Source organism: Vidua chalybeata, chromosome 3 (assembly GCF_026979565.1).
Source record: "Vidua chalybeata isolate OUT-0048 chromosome 3, bVidCha1 merged haplotype, whole genome shotgun sequence".
NCBI classification, from domain to species: Eukaryota; Metazoa; Chordata; class Aves; order Passeriformes; family Viduidae; genus Vidua; species Vidua chalybeata.
Window position 1 is genome coordinate 7,317,749 of NC_071532.1, and position 17,645 is coordinate 7,335,393.

At 38.6% G+C, this 17,645-nt stretch overlaps 1 protein-coding gene across 6 annotated transcripts in view; it reads right to left on the reverse strand.

The window, feature by feature from the left end:
- Window positions 1–17,645, reverse strand: part of MACROD2 (mono-ADP ribosylhydrolase 2) — an 852,188-nt gene that overhangs the window by 241,351 nt on the left and 593,192 nt on the right. For all 6 annotated transcript variants that reach the window (XM_053937065.1, XM_053937064.1, XM_053937063.1 and 3 more), the window contains one exon: window positions 16,896–16,969. In XM_053937065.1, coding sequence (XP_053793040.1) covers window positions 16,896–16,969 — 74 coding nt within the window. The remainder of the gene's footprint in view (window positions 1–16,895; window positions 16,970–17,645) is intronic.

Consider the following 17,645-nt stretch of genomic DNA (forward strand, 5'->3'; position numbering starts at 1 on the left):
GGCACCAGAGCTCTGAAGTGACAAGTCTTTAAAAAGGCTGCCTTTTGCAATAAACCATTTTTGCAAGAAGAGATGAAAATTGTACCTCAAAACACATTCATTAGATTAGATTGATGTATATATAACAGCACAATAGAATGGCAAGTTACAAAGGATCAAATAATTGTCTTAATAATGTCCACTACAGTGATGAACTGAAACAGTTTGTACATTAGAAGGTTATTTATGCACCCCATGATTGCATTAGGTTTTGCTGCCTACAGGCACCTCATGAGTGCACCAACAGCTCTGTAATCCACATCCCTTTGTGGTTTGTAACCAAGAATGCAGCAATTAGTATTTCACTTTCTTTCCAATTTTTAATACAAACATTTTTTTTTTGCTTTAGTAATTACCAGTGAAAGTATGACAGAAGGAAGCAGGTAATCTATATCTTTTCTTGTGTAATATTTTTATAAGTATTAGAAAATATTTCTCTGTTATTTTGTTTTCCAACCTTTCTCAAATGGGAACCTAGACAACTACATCACATCCTTTTTTTCCTGCTCTCAAAAAAAAAAAGGAAATAAAAAAATAAAAAAAAAAAATCCTGGCAAATAAACACATCTGGACTAAGCATTACTGAAACATGGAAATGCCATGTTGTCCACTTTCTGTCCACTTGTTGTCCACTGCTGCTGACATCCAATCAAAGCCAAATGTTGGGGTGGGCAAGAATCTGAAATAAGGGGAATACTGTGAAAATACCACAGCAAAGGGCATCTTCCAGTTGAATGACTCTCCCAGCACTGGTAATAGCTGAATATAGGCAGCACTAAGATGATCAGTGTTTCCCATTCAAAATCACCCTTTAGCAAGGGTGGTTAACAACAAGATCAGAAAGAATTGTCTCCTCTCTTGGATGCCAATAGCACTAGAAAAGCGTGAGCACACCTCTCTTAGGAGGAAAGGCTGAGAGAATTGGGATTGTTCAGCCTGGAAAAGAGAAGGATTTGGGGTGACCTAACTGTGGCCTTCAGTACCTGAAGGGAGCCTATGAGAAGGATGGAGAAGAATGATTTACAAGGGCCTGGGGTGACAGGACAAAGGGGAATAGCTTCATACTGAAAGAGAGTAGGTTTAGATTAGATATTAGGAAGACATTTTTCCCTGTGAGGGTGGTGAGACACTGGAACAGGTTGCCTGGAGAGGGGGTGAATGCTCCATCTCTGGAAGTGTTCAAGGGCAGGTTGGATGGAGCTCTGAGCAACGTGGTCCAGTGTGGCAGGGGAGCTGGAACAAAGATGATCTTTAACCTCAACCATTCCATTACCAGAGACATACACTGAGGTCCCCAGGATGAGGAATGAGGAAAGATATCCAAGAACTGTTGGACTCACAGCTCTTACTGGGGTTTTTTGTTTGGTTAGTTTTTTGGAGTTGATATGAGTTTCTGTGTTGTTGGGCTTTGTTGCTACTGTTTTGGTTTGTTTTAATGAAGAAAAGCACTTCCATCCAAAACTCCAAACTGCATAGAGGTACAGGTGATGCTTACAGAGCACTCTGAAGAAACGGAACTATCATGAAGGTATAAACAGGTTACACTGAAGCCATCGACTATATTCTTCAGTGGTCATTCAAGAGTGCCTGGTACAATTTTGGGTTTCCAAGTGTATCTCACTCTCCTTCAAAAATGAACTGCTTCTTTTTACAGTCTTCAAACCAACCTTAGTATCTGGAAGACTCTGGTATCTACCAAGGCATTTAAGGTAGATTTAGTAATATTTTTATATATTTAACATGGCATATTGTATTCCATCGACACTGCAGAAAAATGAATTGGTATGTTTTGTTTAAATTAGACATAATTTCCTTTGTCATGGATTTATGACAATTTCCATCTTTGTTTTCATTTAAATGCTATTAAATGTGTTTGGTTTTGAACAGCCTTTGAGAAATGATTAGTGATAAAAACATTTTGATAACGGTTCATCTATTTTTGTACACATTGACACAGCAGATATGCCAGTCTAGGCTGGATGCTGAAAGGACAAGAGTCAGTGTTACACAATATCCATGACCCTCTTTTTGTTAATCATCCCTAATCAGCTGTTGCTTTACAAATCAAATTTCTTAGTCCTTTCAGGCATGCAGTGTGATGCTAATGTGTGGCAACAGAATGTTGATTATAGACCACTGGGTAGCACTAGCTGCCCCGTTAGTGGCATCCAGCTGTCCAGATTCATGCATGAGCAAGAAGGATTTAATAAGTTAAGATGAAGAACAGCAAAATGCCTGTGATGTGAAATGCTTGTGATGCAAATAAGGACAATACAGAAATAATTAGTGTTGGGGAAAGCATCTTTTCAAAGCAATAGTTGAGGTAAATGACTGTAACTTCATTAATCACTATATTAGACACTGGCATTTTCTACAGTATTTTTAATTCATCTGTTAACCCTGTTTCTAGCAATGATGAACATAAAAGCACAGTGTAAGAAACTGGGCATTCCAAGAGCTACAGAGCTAAAAAATATCCATTAACAGATTGAACACAATTTGAAAGATTAACTGTATTACAATCATTTAACTGATACAGAGAGTGCTACTCTTTTGGGATACCTGTGTTTTCAGCTGTAGGAAGCACCAGGGTAACATTGGCTTCAAATTTAAAATGCAGTTAGCATGGGAAAGCTGGTATTTTTTACTGTCATCTTTTAAAACAAAATCTGGAAGCTTGAATATGGAGAGTTTCTATCTTTTTCAATAGTAAAACTTCTCCATACCTGCACAGACTAGGAAAACCTAAATTCCCCTCCACAAGTTTTCCTCTGAATTTCAAGTCCATCCCCAAACACCATGGCAATTCTTTACTTCTGTATCTAATTGCTGTAAGTTCTAAAAAGTGCCAAATAAAAGTGCTGAAGGTTGAGATTAGTCCATCATTAGTTAAAAGGAAACAGGGTAGCATTTTTCTGACTTTATACATCTTGGCCTATATTTCCTTAGGGTACAGAACTTGGCTGTGTGTTACTCTGGTATAATAAACAGTCAATGGTTCCATAAATACTGGGGTCCAGCTTCTGAGCTGATGCAAATTGACTTAAACAGAGCTAAGCAGCCTGACACCAGCTGAGGAAACAGCTCTGTAGATCTAATTATATACACAGCAAAAGAGTCACTAAGAACCCTATCTCAGTTCAGCCTATTTGACACAATTAACTGTACAATAAAATGTTCTGTGATCAAATAGCTCAGTTCTTTTGAAGTACTTGCTTTCCCTTTCCTGCAATAAGCACATCTAAGAAGAAATTCATTCTTACATCCCTGAACATTTGCAAGTATCCACACCAGAGGCTGCTGTTTTGTGCGTAATCCCAGCTACTCTGGAGAGAAAAGCAAAATCTCCAGCTGGGTGCCATGACTGCAGAATAAAACTCTTTCAATGCATAATGTCCATCAGTACAACTAGAGTCATGTCAATCGACAAAAGGGACCAAAGCCATGTTTTCAATTTCATCCTACAGGGGCCAGGCTAGTACAGAGGCTGGGAAGCTCTCAAACATGGAAAAAATAATCTGGACTGGAATTGGTGGTCTGAAGGTGAAGGACTTGTTAAATCCTCTCCAAGGCTTCACTCTGCCTCTCTTCTCTAGTCCTCACTCTGAAAACAAAGATGTATTTATTTGAAGCTTTGTTCATTTTGGGACAGGGGAAGGCAGTAATTAGCATGGCTCAGTTACATAAAGGGTTAATTCCTTAAACTCCTTGTCAATTCATTACTACAAATTTTGACAAAGACACTTGGATTAAATCCATAAGTAAATGGATTTATGTTGTTTAGTCACTCAAGTTTTAAAACTCTCTGGAGCTCCACTGCATTACCCTCCTCCTACAAGAGCTGATGTGCTATTCCCACAGACAACATTTATTAAATCATTATATCATTATTTTCTAAACCAACATTCTTTATGTATTTCAGTAATTTGCCTCCTTGAATCAGGGTATACAGAGCCTGAGAACTATTAAGTTAAACAACCTCTCCTTAGTTATCTTGGTTTTATTTCCCCCTAGAAGCCTTTAAGCCATTCACAGCAATCCCTGACAGAATGTGCTGGAATACAATAATATATCAACTACAGTCAACCAGCTGCTAATACTATTTCTCCAAAATGTCTTCATTATTAATGGAAAGCATTGTGGTGTAGCAACATGCTCAAAAACTAACTGCAAAAGAAATTATGACCCAGTTCTGTGAATAATTATATTGCATTTCCTAACATTTTCCTATCACATTAATTAGCAGAGTTGTGGTTTTAAGTTCACAGAACCAATTTGACCTCTTTTTAGCAAAAGCCCACAGAGGCCACCCAGCTAGCAAAACCTTATACTTGTCATATATTTTCATTTGAAAAAGCTTTATAAAATATATACCATCTATGGCTTCACAAGAATAAATACCTTTATTAACCACTGAATATTTCTTCCAAATCACTTTCTAGAGCATTTAGAAGACAATAATCTGGAAGAAAATCATCAGCTCAAAATGACTATGTATGGAATACTCACACAGGTGCTAATTAATCTAGCTGAAAACTGGGCCATGACAGCTCTGGAGACCATTATAAAATATAGAGTCTTTATTGCTTGTACATCACAAGGTCAAACACAGTGTAGGTGTCTGAGGGGGCAGAGCAGCTGAATTGCGGCTGCTTGGTGGCCCTGAGTGTCTCAGTCCAGGTCCAAAGTGACAATGTGTCACCATCACAAAAGCGCTCCAGGCGCTGGCACAAATTGACACCCATGCTGGAGCCTCAGCAGGGCTGCCATGGGCTAAAGGGGGGCTGGGACTGCTCTGCTCCTTGGCTCCCAGACGTTGTCATTTCAGATTGTGCTGACATCTCAACCCAGGCACAGCCCAACACCCTTCAACCTCTTCCTCGTTTCATCCTGCTGGGCAATGTCACTACCCTGGGCAGAAAGGAAATTAACAAAATACCTTAGACATAGATTGTTTCCAGATATACACTCCATTTACCTTCAAATCTCATTATTTTTCTAAACAAATGTAAGTTTGAACACCAATGCCATGCATAATAAAAAACAATGCATCATTAAAACATAAAACTGCTGCATTATAGTTCAGAGATAGTAAACAGTTTGGTAGCATTTATGTTCAATTTTGTTTTGATAACAGCTGTCTGTGCTTCTTGCTGTCCATGCAGGAAGAAAAATCAAAGCTCATGCAGGGAAAAAATACTACTACCATCCTTCTTTCCAAAAGCAATTCTTTAACTATTCAGTCAATTCAAAATCTAAAAATAGCTGGGAAAAAAAAATACTTGGGAAGAAAAAAGAATGCCTTCTTAATTGCCTATTAATTGCTATACCCAATTGTATCTTTCTTTTTTCACTAGCAAGTATCATAATTTGTGCCATTATAAGGCTCTGGAGAATTGTGCCAACAGAGAATGTGCATGTCAAAGAATGATTCAACCTGCCATTTCCCCACAGGGTCAATAAGGAGCAGCTGGACTTGAAATCCCTACCTAAAAACAAAATCTGCAGCACACAAGATAGAGCCAGAGTGGAGGTACAGCCTTTGTTTTCCACATCCTGATCCAAAGCACTCAGCTAAATGCCCAGGCAAAAAAGCTGAATATAAATAGACATGTTCATCCCTCACACAGGGGGCAGAACAGGGATGGCTGAAAGGAAGAAATTGCAAAGCGAAAGAAAGTACAAAGGAGAGGACAGCAGTGCATACTGGAACCTGCCAGATCCCTGTATCAGCAGTTAATTTTTACTCCATGCTTTGGATATGCTGGACATCCAAGATCAACCTTTTCCATCAGCACACTTCAGAAAACCCACCGGCCAACAATGCACTTACATGATCTCTCCCTTTCAACTAAGATATTTTTTGAACTAAAAATCTGGATCAAACAGCTTCTCAGCACTTCATTTCTAAAGGTCAGGCAATATTGTGGGTAAGAGACTATCAGAATTTCCTGCCCCTGCTTATTTCCAGTCCAGGCCACAGAGAAAAACTATACGGGGTCTCCATGGCTGTCCACAGCTAGACATCTGCCCCAGATCTTAGCTCATCTGACAGCAGCAGGATCCCTTCTTCCCATATACACAACATAAAAGGTGACCATGAATCACTAATAAAGACAATCATTTATGTGGAAATACCATTTCACTGGGCAATCTCACAGTGAATTAGTATTTTTACGTGGTATTATATACCTATAATTCTTTATTCTCTTAATATCTCAGAAAAATTTTATAGTTGCTTCTTTCTTTCTCAGTTTCTGCTATTTGGAGCCATCATACAAGCTAGATTTATTTCTGGAGTACCATGGCTATAAATTGCATGTCATGGGATTGTCCCTCAAAGATATCTCTGTCTCAAAGAGAGCACTGCAGAAACTGAAGCACCATGCTCACACTACCACAAGTGCTAATAAATAAACCACTGCATTTTTTGCAAATGCTTTTGCTTTCAACGTGGGAGCTAATTCAGGCTTTTTCTCTATCTCCTATAACGAACACTACCACCCTAGCTGGACTTGACAATTCCTGTGTGTCCCTTCCAACTCAGAGCACTCTGATGATGATTAGGGATCCTTATGTTCGCCCTTTCTTGTTAGCAACTGTGCTGAAAAATTCCTTCACCGCAAAAATTCCACCTTAAGTAAAATTTAGGAAGGCTTTGAAGACTAGTGTTAATCTATAGAAGCTTACCCTTTGGATTTACACTCAGAACACTGAATTACAAGTATCTTTGATAATTTGCAGTACAGCAATTTCTTACATACACAACTCCACCTTGCTAATAAGTGATTCAGTACCAACAGCATGCCAGGCATTTCCCAAACTCCCATGAAGACTCAGACCCCATCTGAGGGGTCTGAGTGGCAAGCACACACACATAAGGAACCTGTACTTAAGATGAGATTTTATTCTCATATGATATGCCCCATAAAAATCATGCTAGATAAAAAATGTCTAGGATATTCTACAAATCTAAGCATGCATATTAATGAGATATTGCAGTTATGCTATGTAACACTGTATCAAAGTTCATAGACTCCAACAAAAAACAAGGGCAGAGGCACCTCAGCTGTCTGAAGGGAAACATATTTGCTTTGTAAATATTAATGAACTTTATATGATGTCTGTAGGAGAGATTTTAACAGGGAACACAGTCAGGAGGACTAAAGCACTTCATTTCTATTAACCCTTCTGAAACATTTCCCAACAGGAAGTTATCATCATACAGATCATATATTATTATATGCAACCCCAAAGGGACATGTTTGTTTAAATGACCACAAGGAAGAGGTTATCATCCAACAGGCATCAGGATTGAAGTCAGGGGAGTCAAAGTGCTCTCTGACTAGTTTGTTTTGTTCTAGGTTTGAGCACCCAACTCCTATAACAATAAGCACAACAATAAGCAACAGTGCAAGTTCAAAGACTTATTTCCACACATAGAGAAGACATTTGACATGCACTTTTTAAAGAAATGCAAAAGCAAAAAGAATAAACGAAATTATTCACATAGAATGCATTTTATCTATAAAACAATCCATCACCATCTAAAGTAAAGGATAGGACTATCGATATGCAAATAGAAGACTAAGGTTTCCTAACCTTTTGGTTAGATCACAAACCCAAAGGGGCCTTAAATGAAAGGTGAAATTTCCAGCAGAAAAGGCTGAAAATTACATATAAAACCCTTCCCCCAACCTGAAAATATGTAGCCGGATTGATGTTTAAATGCACAGTGCCTTTTAAGTGTGTGGAAAACCTGTCTAGAAGAAATCAGAAAAAAATACAGAACCTGAAAAATCCCTTCCTCACACATCATCAAATCTAGGAAATTTAGACATGGGTTCCTGAAAGGCCCTAGTTTCTTGCAAGGGGGAGAAATCAGAAAGACACCTATTCCCCTGGATTTATTGGGCATTGATCATGTGGATGAAGATATAGCAGCTGATTCTTAGTATTTCTTTTCAGCCTAAAAATGAGCAGGGAAGTGTCCTACCAAGTGGTATCTCAGGTCTAATAGCAAAGATGAGACAAATATACTAGCTCAGAGAAGTTCAGTACTCCTGGTTCAGAAAAGCGTCCCAAATTCACTTCTGGTAAATGTAAATTTACTCCTCAATGAAAGCATGCTCCTGAATCAGGATGAAGACAGAAAATAAGAGAGACATTGCAACGCCGACCTTGTTATTTACAAGGCATAACTGCAACTCAAAGCTGTGCTCTGTGCCATGGAAACTTTCATTTCAACTGTAAAATTATATTGCTTTTAAAGCTACTTAATTCCGCTTTTGCCCTCACCAGTATTTATCATCTAACCACTGGCTCTTTTCTACTTATTTTACTAGCCACAAAGTATATTCATCCTTTTCTCTTTTTATGTAGGTAAAAAGAAAATAAGGCTTTGAGAAATTAATTCTATTTAGATTTAGTAGCTGTAAACAGTCTATGCTTGTAAAAGGTAATCTTCATTTTTTATCTCATGGGAGATCAGGTTAGAAGTAAGGAGAAACCTGAGTAAGTCTCTGTATGGCGTTTGTTCAAAAACTCTTCCCATGAAGCATTGCTTACAATTCCTATGGAAGTGAAGAATTTCATAGCTCCCTAATTTATTTTCCATTTTTCATTAATCCCAAATAAATGAAAGAATCACATAATCTGTCCTGAAGCCTAAGTAGGAAGGTCATATGCACCCTTAAGCTGTTCTCACATTTGAATTTAAGCAATTTGTTCTATATAAATTTTCAGTTATTTTATCTTGGAAGCCTGCCATCATTCCCATCTTTCCACAGGTCCTCATTGTCAATGCTCTCCACATCCACAGTGCTCTTCTCAATCTGTTCTGTCATTTCATATTTAATAGACAGACCTATTTTTCACCTTCCCAGGAATACAGTAGGATACAGAACCTATGAAGTATGTGGCCAATATCATCTAACCCATTAAATGTCAGAATCATATATCTCAAACTATATGTCAAGATGCTGAAGTCTAGCAGCAATAAACTCATTCTGTTCTTCATAGGGAATGCACTCTGGCTATAGAGATCCATGTGGGTTTCCTTCTGTATATTTTTGATTGTGACCTATTGTTGATGGCTGATGTGGTTGGAAATGATGGTAGGAATTGGCCAGATCTTAGATGAGAAAGTGGAATAAAACCTAGCAAAATATTCTGTTTACAGTTATTTATTTCATACCAGTTTGGTTCTTCATAGGGTGATCCAATGTTTGCTTCAGTATGAGAGTCGCCTAATGTTTTTTTTTGTATTTTAGTATTATTTCACCCTCATGTTCCACACTGGACATTCTGTTTTGGGAAAAACTGTAGGCAAGAGAACTGAATTTAAACCAAACCAAAGCAGCACCTTTCCAGAAGCAAAACAGACACGTGAGTTTATTGGAAACAGAACACCCAAAGAAGCCATCACACACTCTGCAAGATGCCAGAGAAATGTCAGCAAAAACAAGCACATGCTCCTGTCTTGTGCAGAGGGGCTGCTGCCCGTGCCAGCAGTGCCATCTCTCTCCCCAGGCACTGTGGCTGGGCAGGCAGCCTGGCCAGCAGCTGGTACTCATCCATTCCACATGGTTTATGTCTGCTGGTGACTGCCAGCCAAACCCAACCTTAGCAGGCAGCTTCTCCTATGAGTCTCCCAAAGGAGAATATCTCCACAATAGGAGCCTCCTTGCAAATCTCCACAGAGCAGAAGGAAAATCTTCTCCACCATCTCCTTCCTCTTACCCCACCTCAGCTGTAACCCACTGATACAGTTCAGTCAGACACCAAAGTAGAGCAAAACATAAATCGCAACAGATTTACTAATATGAAGAGCTCAGAAGCAAAACAAAGATTGCTGCAATGTTTTCTCCATTATTCCTAAAGTATTTTATCCATGAATCTCACTCACATGGATTGTTATTCCTCAGTTATATATTCCTACATACACACAGGATGAGGAACACAAACTGATTTAAAAGTCCCCAGAAGGGCAGCAACGAGTCCTTCCAAAATGAAGGCTGGACCTCTTCTGCATTGTGCTGATTTGAGGAGCCAGTTGAAATTATCAGATTTCTGTCTGAAAGCCAGTACAGAAATAACAGGATGTTATCCTGATCTTTTTTGTCATGCAAGAAGTAACAAGAAGGAAAATAAAGCCACTGTTTCTACTTATTTTTAAGTATTTTTTCCACACTGCTCACCACGGTTGTAAGGCCCCTCCAAACACCCAGAAATCACAAGGAAAAAAAATAAATCAAAGAAACAAAACAAAATCTCAGCCCTGAATCAGAGACAATTTTGTTAATTTAGCTACACGCCTGTAGAATTTTGAAGCTATCCAGGCTCCTGCTATCATAACTGCTATTAAACTGTAAGGATAAAAAGAACAAATTCTTTGGCAAATTTCAATAATTAGATGGTTAACTGCTGTAAACACGAAAGAACCCATGCAGAGCTCTGTTTGGTATTAGTGACACTCATTAGCTATAGTGGAGTTACTGAAGGTGTTTTTGATGTGGTACCATAGGGTTAGATAAACCTTTACAAAGATGTATCCAGAGAAAACATCTACACTATGCATGGATTTCCTTGATCCTCCACAAATTTTAGAGGGAAGCGTTGACAGAAAGCCATGGCTCCAAATCCTTCCTCCCAGTTTCATTTTGGTCACAAATGAGCATCTCAGAAACCATACCACAGGACATTGGCCTGGGACATTCCCAGCCATCATGAGCTCTAACAGTTCTGTCCAGGAGTGATCCTTCCTGTCTGTTTCTCAGTAGCTGTAGCAAAAAAACCGAAACCTTTCCAAGTTAATAAATAAAGCATTATGTGTAATAAAGACAGGCTTCGTCCGCTTTGCTTTATCACCCCTCTAACTAAACAGCAGCCTGAAGAACATAGAAGAAAAGCATTGCTGCCTTGGCAGCTGCCTTATCATTTCAGAAAATGAATTGTCTGTAGGGATGATAGTTAGATTTGGGCTTTGGGGACAACACTGAATCTCACTGAGCCTAGTGAGAGAGCAGCTATACAGAGCAAGTAAATCATTTTAATTTTGTACCAGTTGAAAAGCATTTTTTTTTCTCGACTTCAGCAAGATGACAGTGGCATGATGGCTGATTTTCATTTCAATCAGAGCAGCATATGATTACCACCTAATTAGAATGTAGAAATAGAAAGGAGATCATTTTTTAACCTACCCAAGAGAACAGTGCTGGGGGAGGGGAGGAGATTATGTTAATCAAGTGATACTGGCATATCAGAGCGACCAAAATAGCCGGATGAATTTTTATCGGCACCCTTACTGTCCTTGAGGATCTGTCCGTGGCTTCAATTGAAACCTGCATTTTCAGAGTTTTATTTCTGAGTAATAAATATTCTTTACAATAAATACATGTCACCGAAGGTCTGAACTAAAATATATCGCCTTAGGCATAAATACATATATTTTTGTCAAAATTTCACATGGTTTTGTTGACAATTGTAAAACTGTAAACATGAAAACTAACAAATCAAAACTAAAAGTCATGCTGTCTTAAGGGGAGTTGTTTGCATTTATATACATGTTTGGGTTTTTTTTTTAACTTGATTTCATTAATTAAATATTGCCAGCTAGGTACTCCAGTCCTTTCTGGAATACATGCTGAAAGTTAGTTGCTCTGCCCTAGGGGAATCTAACTGAGTTTACATTAAATGGAACTGCATCAGGCAACATTTTCCAAGACACACTGTCTCCATCTCCATCCTTCTGCAGAGATAAAGCCTAGACCTCATCTCAAGATGCCACTTTCTTTAATTGTCTCTGAAGAATGAAGAGCCAGAATTAGATTGCTGAGACTGCCAAAAGGAGGGTTTGGAGAAATTAAAAACAAAATAAAATTAATATTTAAATGATCTTTCAAGCAAGCCTGCTTTGTGCAATAGAGAGTGGTGACAGCTCCCTTTGCTCTTCCCTCCCAGGCAGTAGCTGGTCATCACAATAACTCTCTCCAAACTGGTCACCAGTAGCCAGCACCATTTTAGGAACATGAGATATCTTACCTTTAGCTATCTTAGTAGTGGAAAATACCCCCACATATCATATTTGGATGGAGCACAATACCAAAGGAAGCACAAGTACAGGGCACCCATCTTGGAGTTGCCTAACTAGAGAAACAGGGGTTTCCTCATGAACACCTTTGTCAGGAGGAGTGTAGGAAATATGATCCTGATCACCTCCCCACCCTCATCAAAACAGAGTTCCACTAATTTCGGTTGGATTGGGATTTGGCTCATCCTGCTTTGCTGGAAATGTTCACTTTTTTTTTGGCTGTGGGATGATATATAACTACCTGTTAAAAGGCAAGGACCTTAGTCTCATGTACTTCAGACAAAATAAAAAAAAAGTCTCTCTTCAGCAATGAGTCTAATGAAAAGGAATCAAGAATGTGTTTATTTATTTCCCATTTATGTGCTTTTAATTTGTATCAGTTATTTCAACAGCACACACATTGCCATTGCAACTTCCTAGTCGTTCTAGCAGGGTGTGTATTAAATGTTGTGAGATATTGTGCAAGAGAAAGAACAATACTTTGAACTAAATGTGCTGTTAAATTGAAGTCTTTTCTTGAGCAGTGAAAAGGTCCTGAGGCTTTTCATGTCAGTGTATTGTATGGTGAGGCATACACTGAGATCTTTTTATTTTTCACCCTTTTGAGAAACATAGCAAAACAGAAGTAGATACTTTCTATAATTGCAAACATTTCTAGACATCTGCCACAAAACCCCAAAGATAACCCTCTCCCCATCACCCCCAATAATGTAGGGGGTTCAGTATTTAAAGTTGTCATAATGTTTTTGAGATACAGGAAATCAGCTGGCAACACCTGAAACCTTGCCAAATTATCCCAGAAACAAACATTCTGACCTGTTTAAAAAGCTTAATGTGCATTTTAAAATGAATCCCAGGGTGTAATTTCCTAAAGAGTGAACTCCAGTTCTATTTTGTGCTCTGAAGAATTCTATTAAACCTCTAGAGCACTTGTGCAAAGTGAAAACACAGTTTGCTAAGGAGATAGCCTAGGTGGTCTGCAGTAAATTAACCACTACTGCTGACTGAGGCCATACTGGGGAGTTTGCTCCAAGGGATTTCTACACTTACAGCATAACACCATTTACCAGCTTCTAAACTAGATTTGCCCCCTGGCTGCAAGTCAGCAAACCTTGGTGTAAAGCATGGCCAGAGATTAGTTTGATTAAGGGCTTCATTTCAAGAGTGGAAGGGTGCTGCTGTTACACAAAACTGAGTCCAGACCACTACTTACAATGCGGTTGTTTTTCCCAGCCAACTTTATGCAGTTGAGTTTTAGGCTGCTGGACTATGGTGGCTGTGTGTTGAGTAAATTACAATAGAAATACCTCTCTGTTGCTTTGTAACAATTAACCTCAGAAAGCAGCTAACTCCATTTGCATGGTAATGAGACATTCATCTAAGTGACATCAGAGTTAAGCATGCTAATAAGTTTTTATACAAACACCTGAGGGGTCAAGCACAACCATGGGCTTGGATAAGAAAACCTTTTATTAAATGCAAATCACTTGTCTTTTAAATAGTATGACAGAGAAATTTGCAGAACTCTAACACAGCTTGCAGAAGTCATTCAAGTTACATTTTCAGGCCCCTGGGCTGACTAAGGAATATAGCAACTGATTTATTTATATTTGGAATTAATATCAATATCTAAAAGATCTTCATTATAGCATCAAAGGAAAGAAGTACTACAGAAAGGTAGAGAGGTGAAAAAAGAATATTGCCTTATCTTTCCCAAATTTGTCACGGATTCCTGGGTTGCTGGAAGGCAGATGAGACATGGCTGCTGTAGAGCACAACAAAAGACTTGGAAATTTGTCAGCTTTCCATCTTATTCACCTGCCTGGCTTTGCCAGGTATATTGCTATGGAGGCAGATTCCCTAGTGAGCATGCTCTCTCTCTTGCACTAAAACTTCTTGAATTCAGTCAATTCACATTCTACAATCAAGGAGTTTGAGACCTTCGTGAGTGGTTAGGTCCAAGGGCTTAACTGGCTGCCAGACACCTTTGGGACTAAAGGAGCAGAACCTTCTCACAGGTAGGGCAGATTGCAGAACAAAGGCTGAGGGAAAGAAGCGGACTTTGATTAATTTAACTGTGGCAGAGCCAAGTGTAGGAGGCCTCTCTTGCTCAGGAGAGGCTGTCAGCAGGACACACCAACTCATCCTGACAGAGCAGGCAGTACCAGAGAGCAGGTTTGGTCAGTGGTAACAGGAATGAGATGCAGACAACACTCTGAAAAGCTGCCCTCATGCCAGATCCTTAGAGGTTTCGCTCCCAGACTAGAAAATGTGAATTTAAATATCCAGTGGGTGTAGTGGGATTTGATCTGTCTTTAAGACAGAACTTTGTAGAAAGGACTACATCATATGGCTGTGTGCAATAAGAGGAGACCATTTTAAAGTACAGAACGTCCTCTTAATTCCATTGCTGTATGATGAGCTACTTTGGGGAAAAGCTTGGGTAATGTGTAATATTACTACTCAAAACACAAAATCTAGTTCAAGGGAGTAAGTACACATCCCTGGAAGTGTTCAAGGCCAGGATGGATGGGGCCCTGAGCAGTCTGGTATAGTGGGTAGCATCCCTGCCCATAGCAGGGGCTAGAATTAGATGTACTTCAAGATTCCTTGCAGTGCAAAACATTCTGTGGTTCCATAACAATGTAAAATGGATCACACTGACACCTGGCACAGAGCTACATCAGTTCATTTAAATCAGGTAACTATGCTCACATTGCTGTATGCATTAATTGACAGAAACCCAGTAATGGTATGTTTCCCAAAGATCTGTTTGACTGCATAAATTACTGCTGTCTTCAATAAAATTAAGTATCTTTATTTAGCTGCTGTCCTGTTTATGGCATGTAAAACATGCTAGTATGCCATAATTTAAAACTTAAGCCAATGGATCGTGGAAAAACCTTAGGAAGATAGTAAGCTTCATGTGAGAAAGTACAAAGCTGTGGATAACCAAACCCTCAAAACATATCTTGACAGAAACCTAATACTCCACTTCCTTAAAAAATCAACAAAAACTCTGGGGGGACAGTTCTGAATCATCATCATCAGTAATATGCAATAATTGCACCACCCATATGTCTTCAAGTGCATCAAACAGAGTGAGACCTCGCCTTGCCAAGGCTGGGATTCAGGATGTTAGGAAAAACCACGTTTAAGACAACAACTATGAGCTGTAATAGTCCAAATTGAAAAAAAAAACTGTGTAAGAGGGAAGGAAAAGATGAGTGTCAGATGTAAGATGAGTAGGATAACTAAATAATTGCTTTGTAGTTAGGACAGCCTGGGCTCCTTTCACTGTCCAAACATGATAAATGACAGCTACTTATTTAAAAGTAATTCTGGTTAATTTGGAGTTCGTGAGGAGCAAGGCAGGAGGTGTACATATAATAGAGACTCAGCTTTTGAGGAAGAAAAGCTCATTTCTGGAGTAAAAAACAAAAACAAACCTTTTAGCCTATTTTCAAAAATATGTGGTAAAAATGAAGCTAGGAGAAATGTTAAGATGGTAAGCACCACAAACATATTGGTTTTAACCTTACACATCAAAATTAAAATTGCAAACAGGCAAGATCCCAGAAATGTAAGTTTAGGGCTAAGCTGATGAGATTTAGGTCCTAAGAGTGTTAATCAAGTCTGTCCACCCAAAACTCTTGCTTCACTGCTCAGCTTTCTAGCTGTGGGAAGCAGTTGTGACAGCAGCAAAAGCCACAGCAGCCAACTACTCAGTGCTGCAATGAATCAGTGTCCAAACAGGTATGCCCTCCTTAGTGCACTTCCAGGTTTGAAAACCTCAACTCTACCACTCAAATCCCAACATATTACTTCCTTTCAATCCAAATTTGGCAAAAAAAACCCAAACAAAACCACATAAACCCACTAAATTCATACCCTGACACATCGGATTCTTGGGAAAAAATAAGCTCCCTGAATATATTGCTAGAGGAAAAATATTACTAATTACATCCTTGTATGCAGTGCTTCTCCACTGAATGCTTTGTTCAGTATTCTCAGACAATATACCAAACTTTAACTGTCTGAAATCTGCTGGCTATCGTCATGAGGAAACAGGCAGACTGTCAGTTTAAGACACAATGATTTTTTTTTTTTTTTTTTGCCACTTTTTTGCTGCACTTCTCCAATCCAACGCTGGGAACAGAAAAAGACAAACACTGGAAAGGGGAGAGATGCAGATCACTCTGTTAAAAGCATTTTTTGTCTTGTACAAATAATCATTATTATGTTGCCACTGGAAGATGACCAGTACTATTAAAAATTCATATATTTAGTGAGTGTTTCTGGGAAAATGAACACTTAATAGTAAGCAAACCAAAAAGTTAATGAAAACACAAAATAGGAACCTACAGCTCTTTACTGTAAAGTGACCTCTGGAACACCACTGACCTTTGGTGGCCATTTCCACTGACAGCTGGCATGCACATTTCCTTTCCAAGAATCTCCTCATTATTACCCAAAAACTCTGACACTCAGAAACAGCTTAGGAAGAGAACAGTCTTCTGCTTTGCCAGGAAAGATTACAATGCACAGGAAATGCACAGTATGGTTTCAAACAAAGGTATTTCCTTTGAACTCTAGTATAGCTTTTAGATATAAAAATCTTCCTCTGGCTGTATTGTCCTGACCTGACTTCAGTGGTCTTAAGACTTATAAAAGACTTCAAGGCTCAAGCCTATGTTTACTCTTTTCACAGTTTTGGAGTTAACCTTAAACAGAAATTTGAAAAAAAAATTATTTTATTCCATACCTCATTGTGATTCTTGCTTAACCATTCCTTAATAGTGCTAAGGGCAATGACAGCAGCAGGCTCATTTGGAAAACCTAAAAAAGAGAAGAAATGGGAAATAAATAAAATTTATATATTTCTTTTATATATAAGAAATCAAAAATCTGGGCTTTTTTCCTTCCTATTCTTTAAAATATTTTGGAATTACAGTTGGTCAACTCCCTTCTTCACAGATTTGTATAAAGGTTTTCGGCAACATCTGTTACATTTTTCCCCAGCTAAATAAATAGGCACAACAATGCTTTACTGGATTTTTTTTTCCTTGACTCTAGTTAAGAAAAGTCCACTGCTCAAGAGAAGAAGAAACAATAGGGAGCTATATATGTGTCACACTAAGCAGGCAACCATTCGACACATCTATCACAGTAACAAATACTAGGCTTACATTTCATGGCAGCAAGAAAAATTCAGACATTTCTTAAGGCATAGGGGCTTTCTTAAGGCTTTCTTTTTTTAATCCATCTGTCAGCAAAACTATACCACACTGTGACCCCAGTGCCATAGGCCTTATAAAGAGAGAAATGTTTGATTTGGAAATCTCTCAATTTATGACCTGAATCATAACAAACAACTTTGGAAATTAAAGAATTTATGAAGCATAAGCATGTGAACTTAAGGCCTTCTGTTGCATGATACATTAGCAATAGTAATTCCCCCCAGCACTAAACAATAACAAAACTCTTTCCAGGGATACAGACTTTTTGCTTTGAT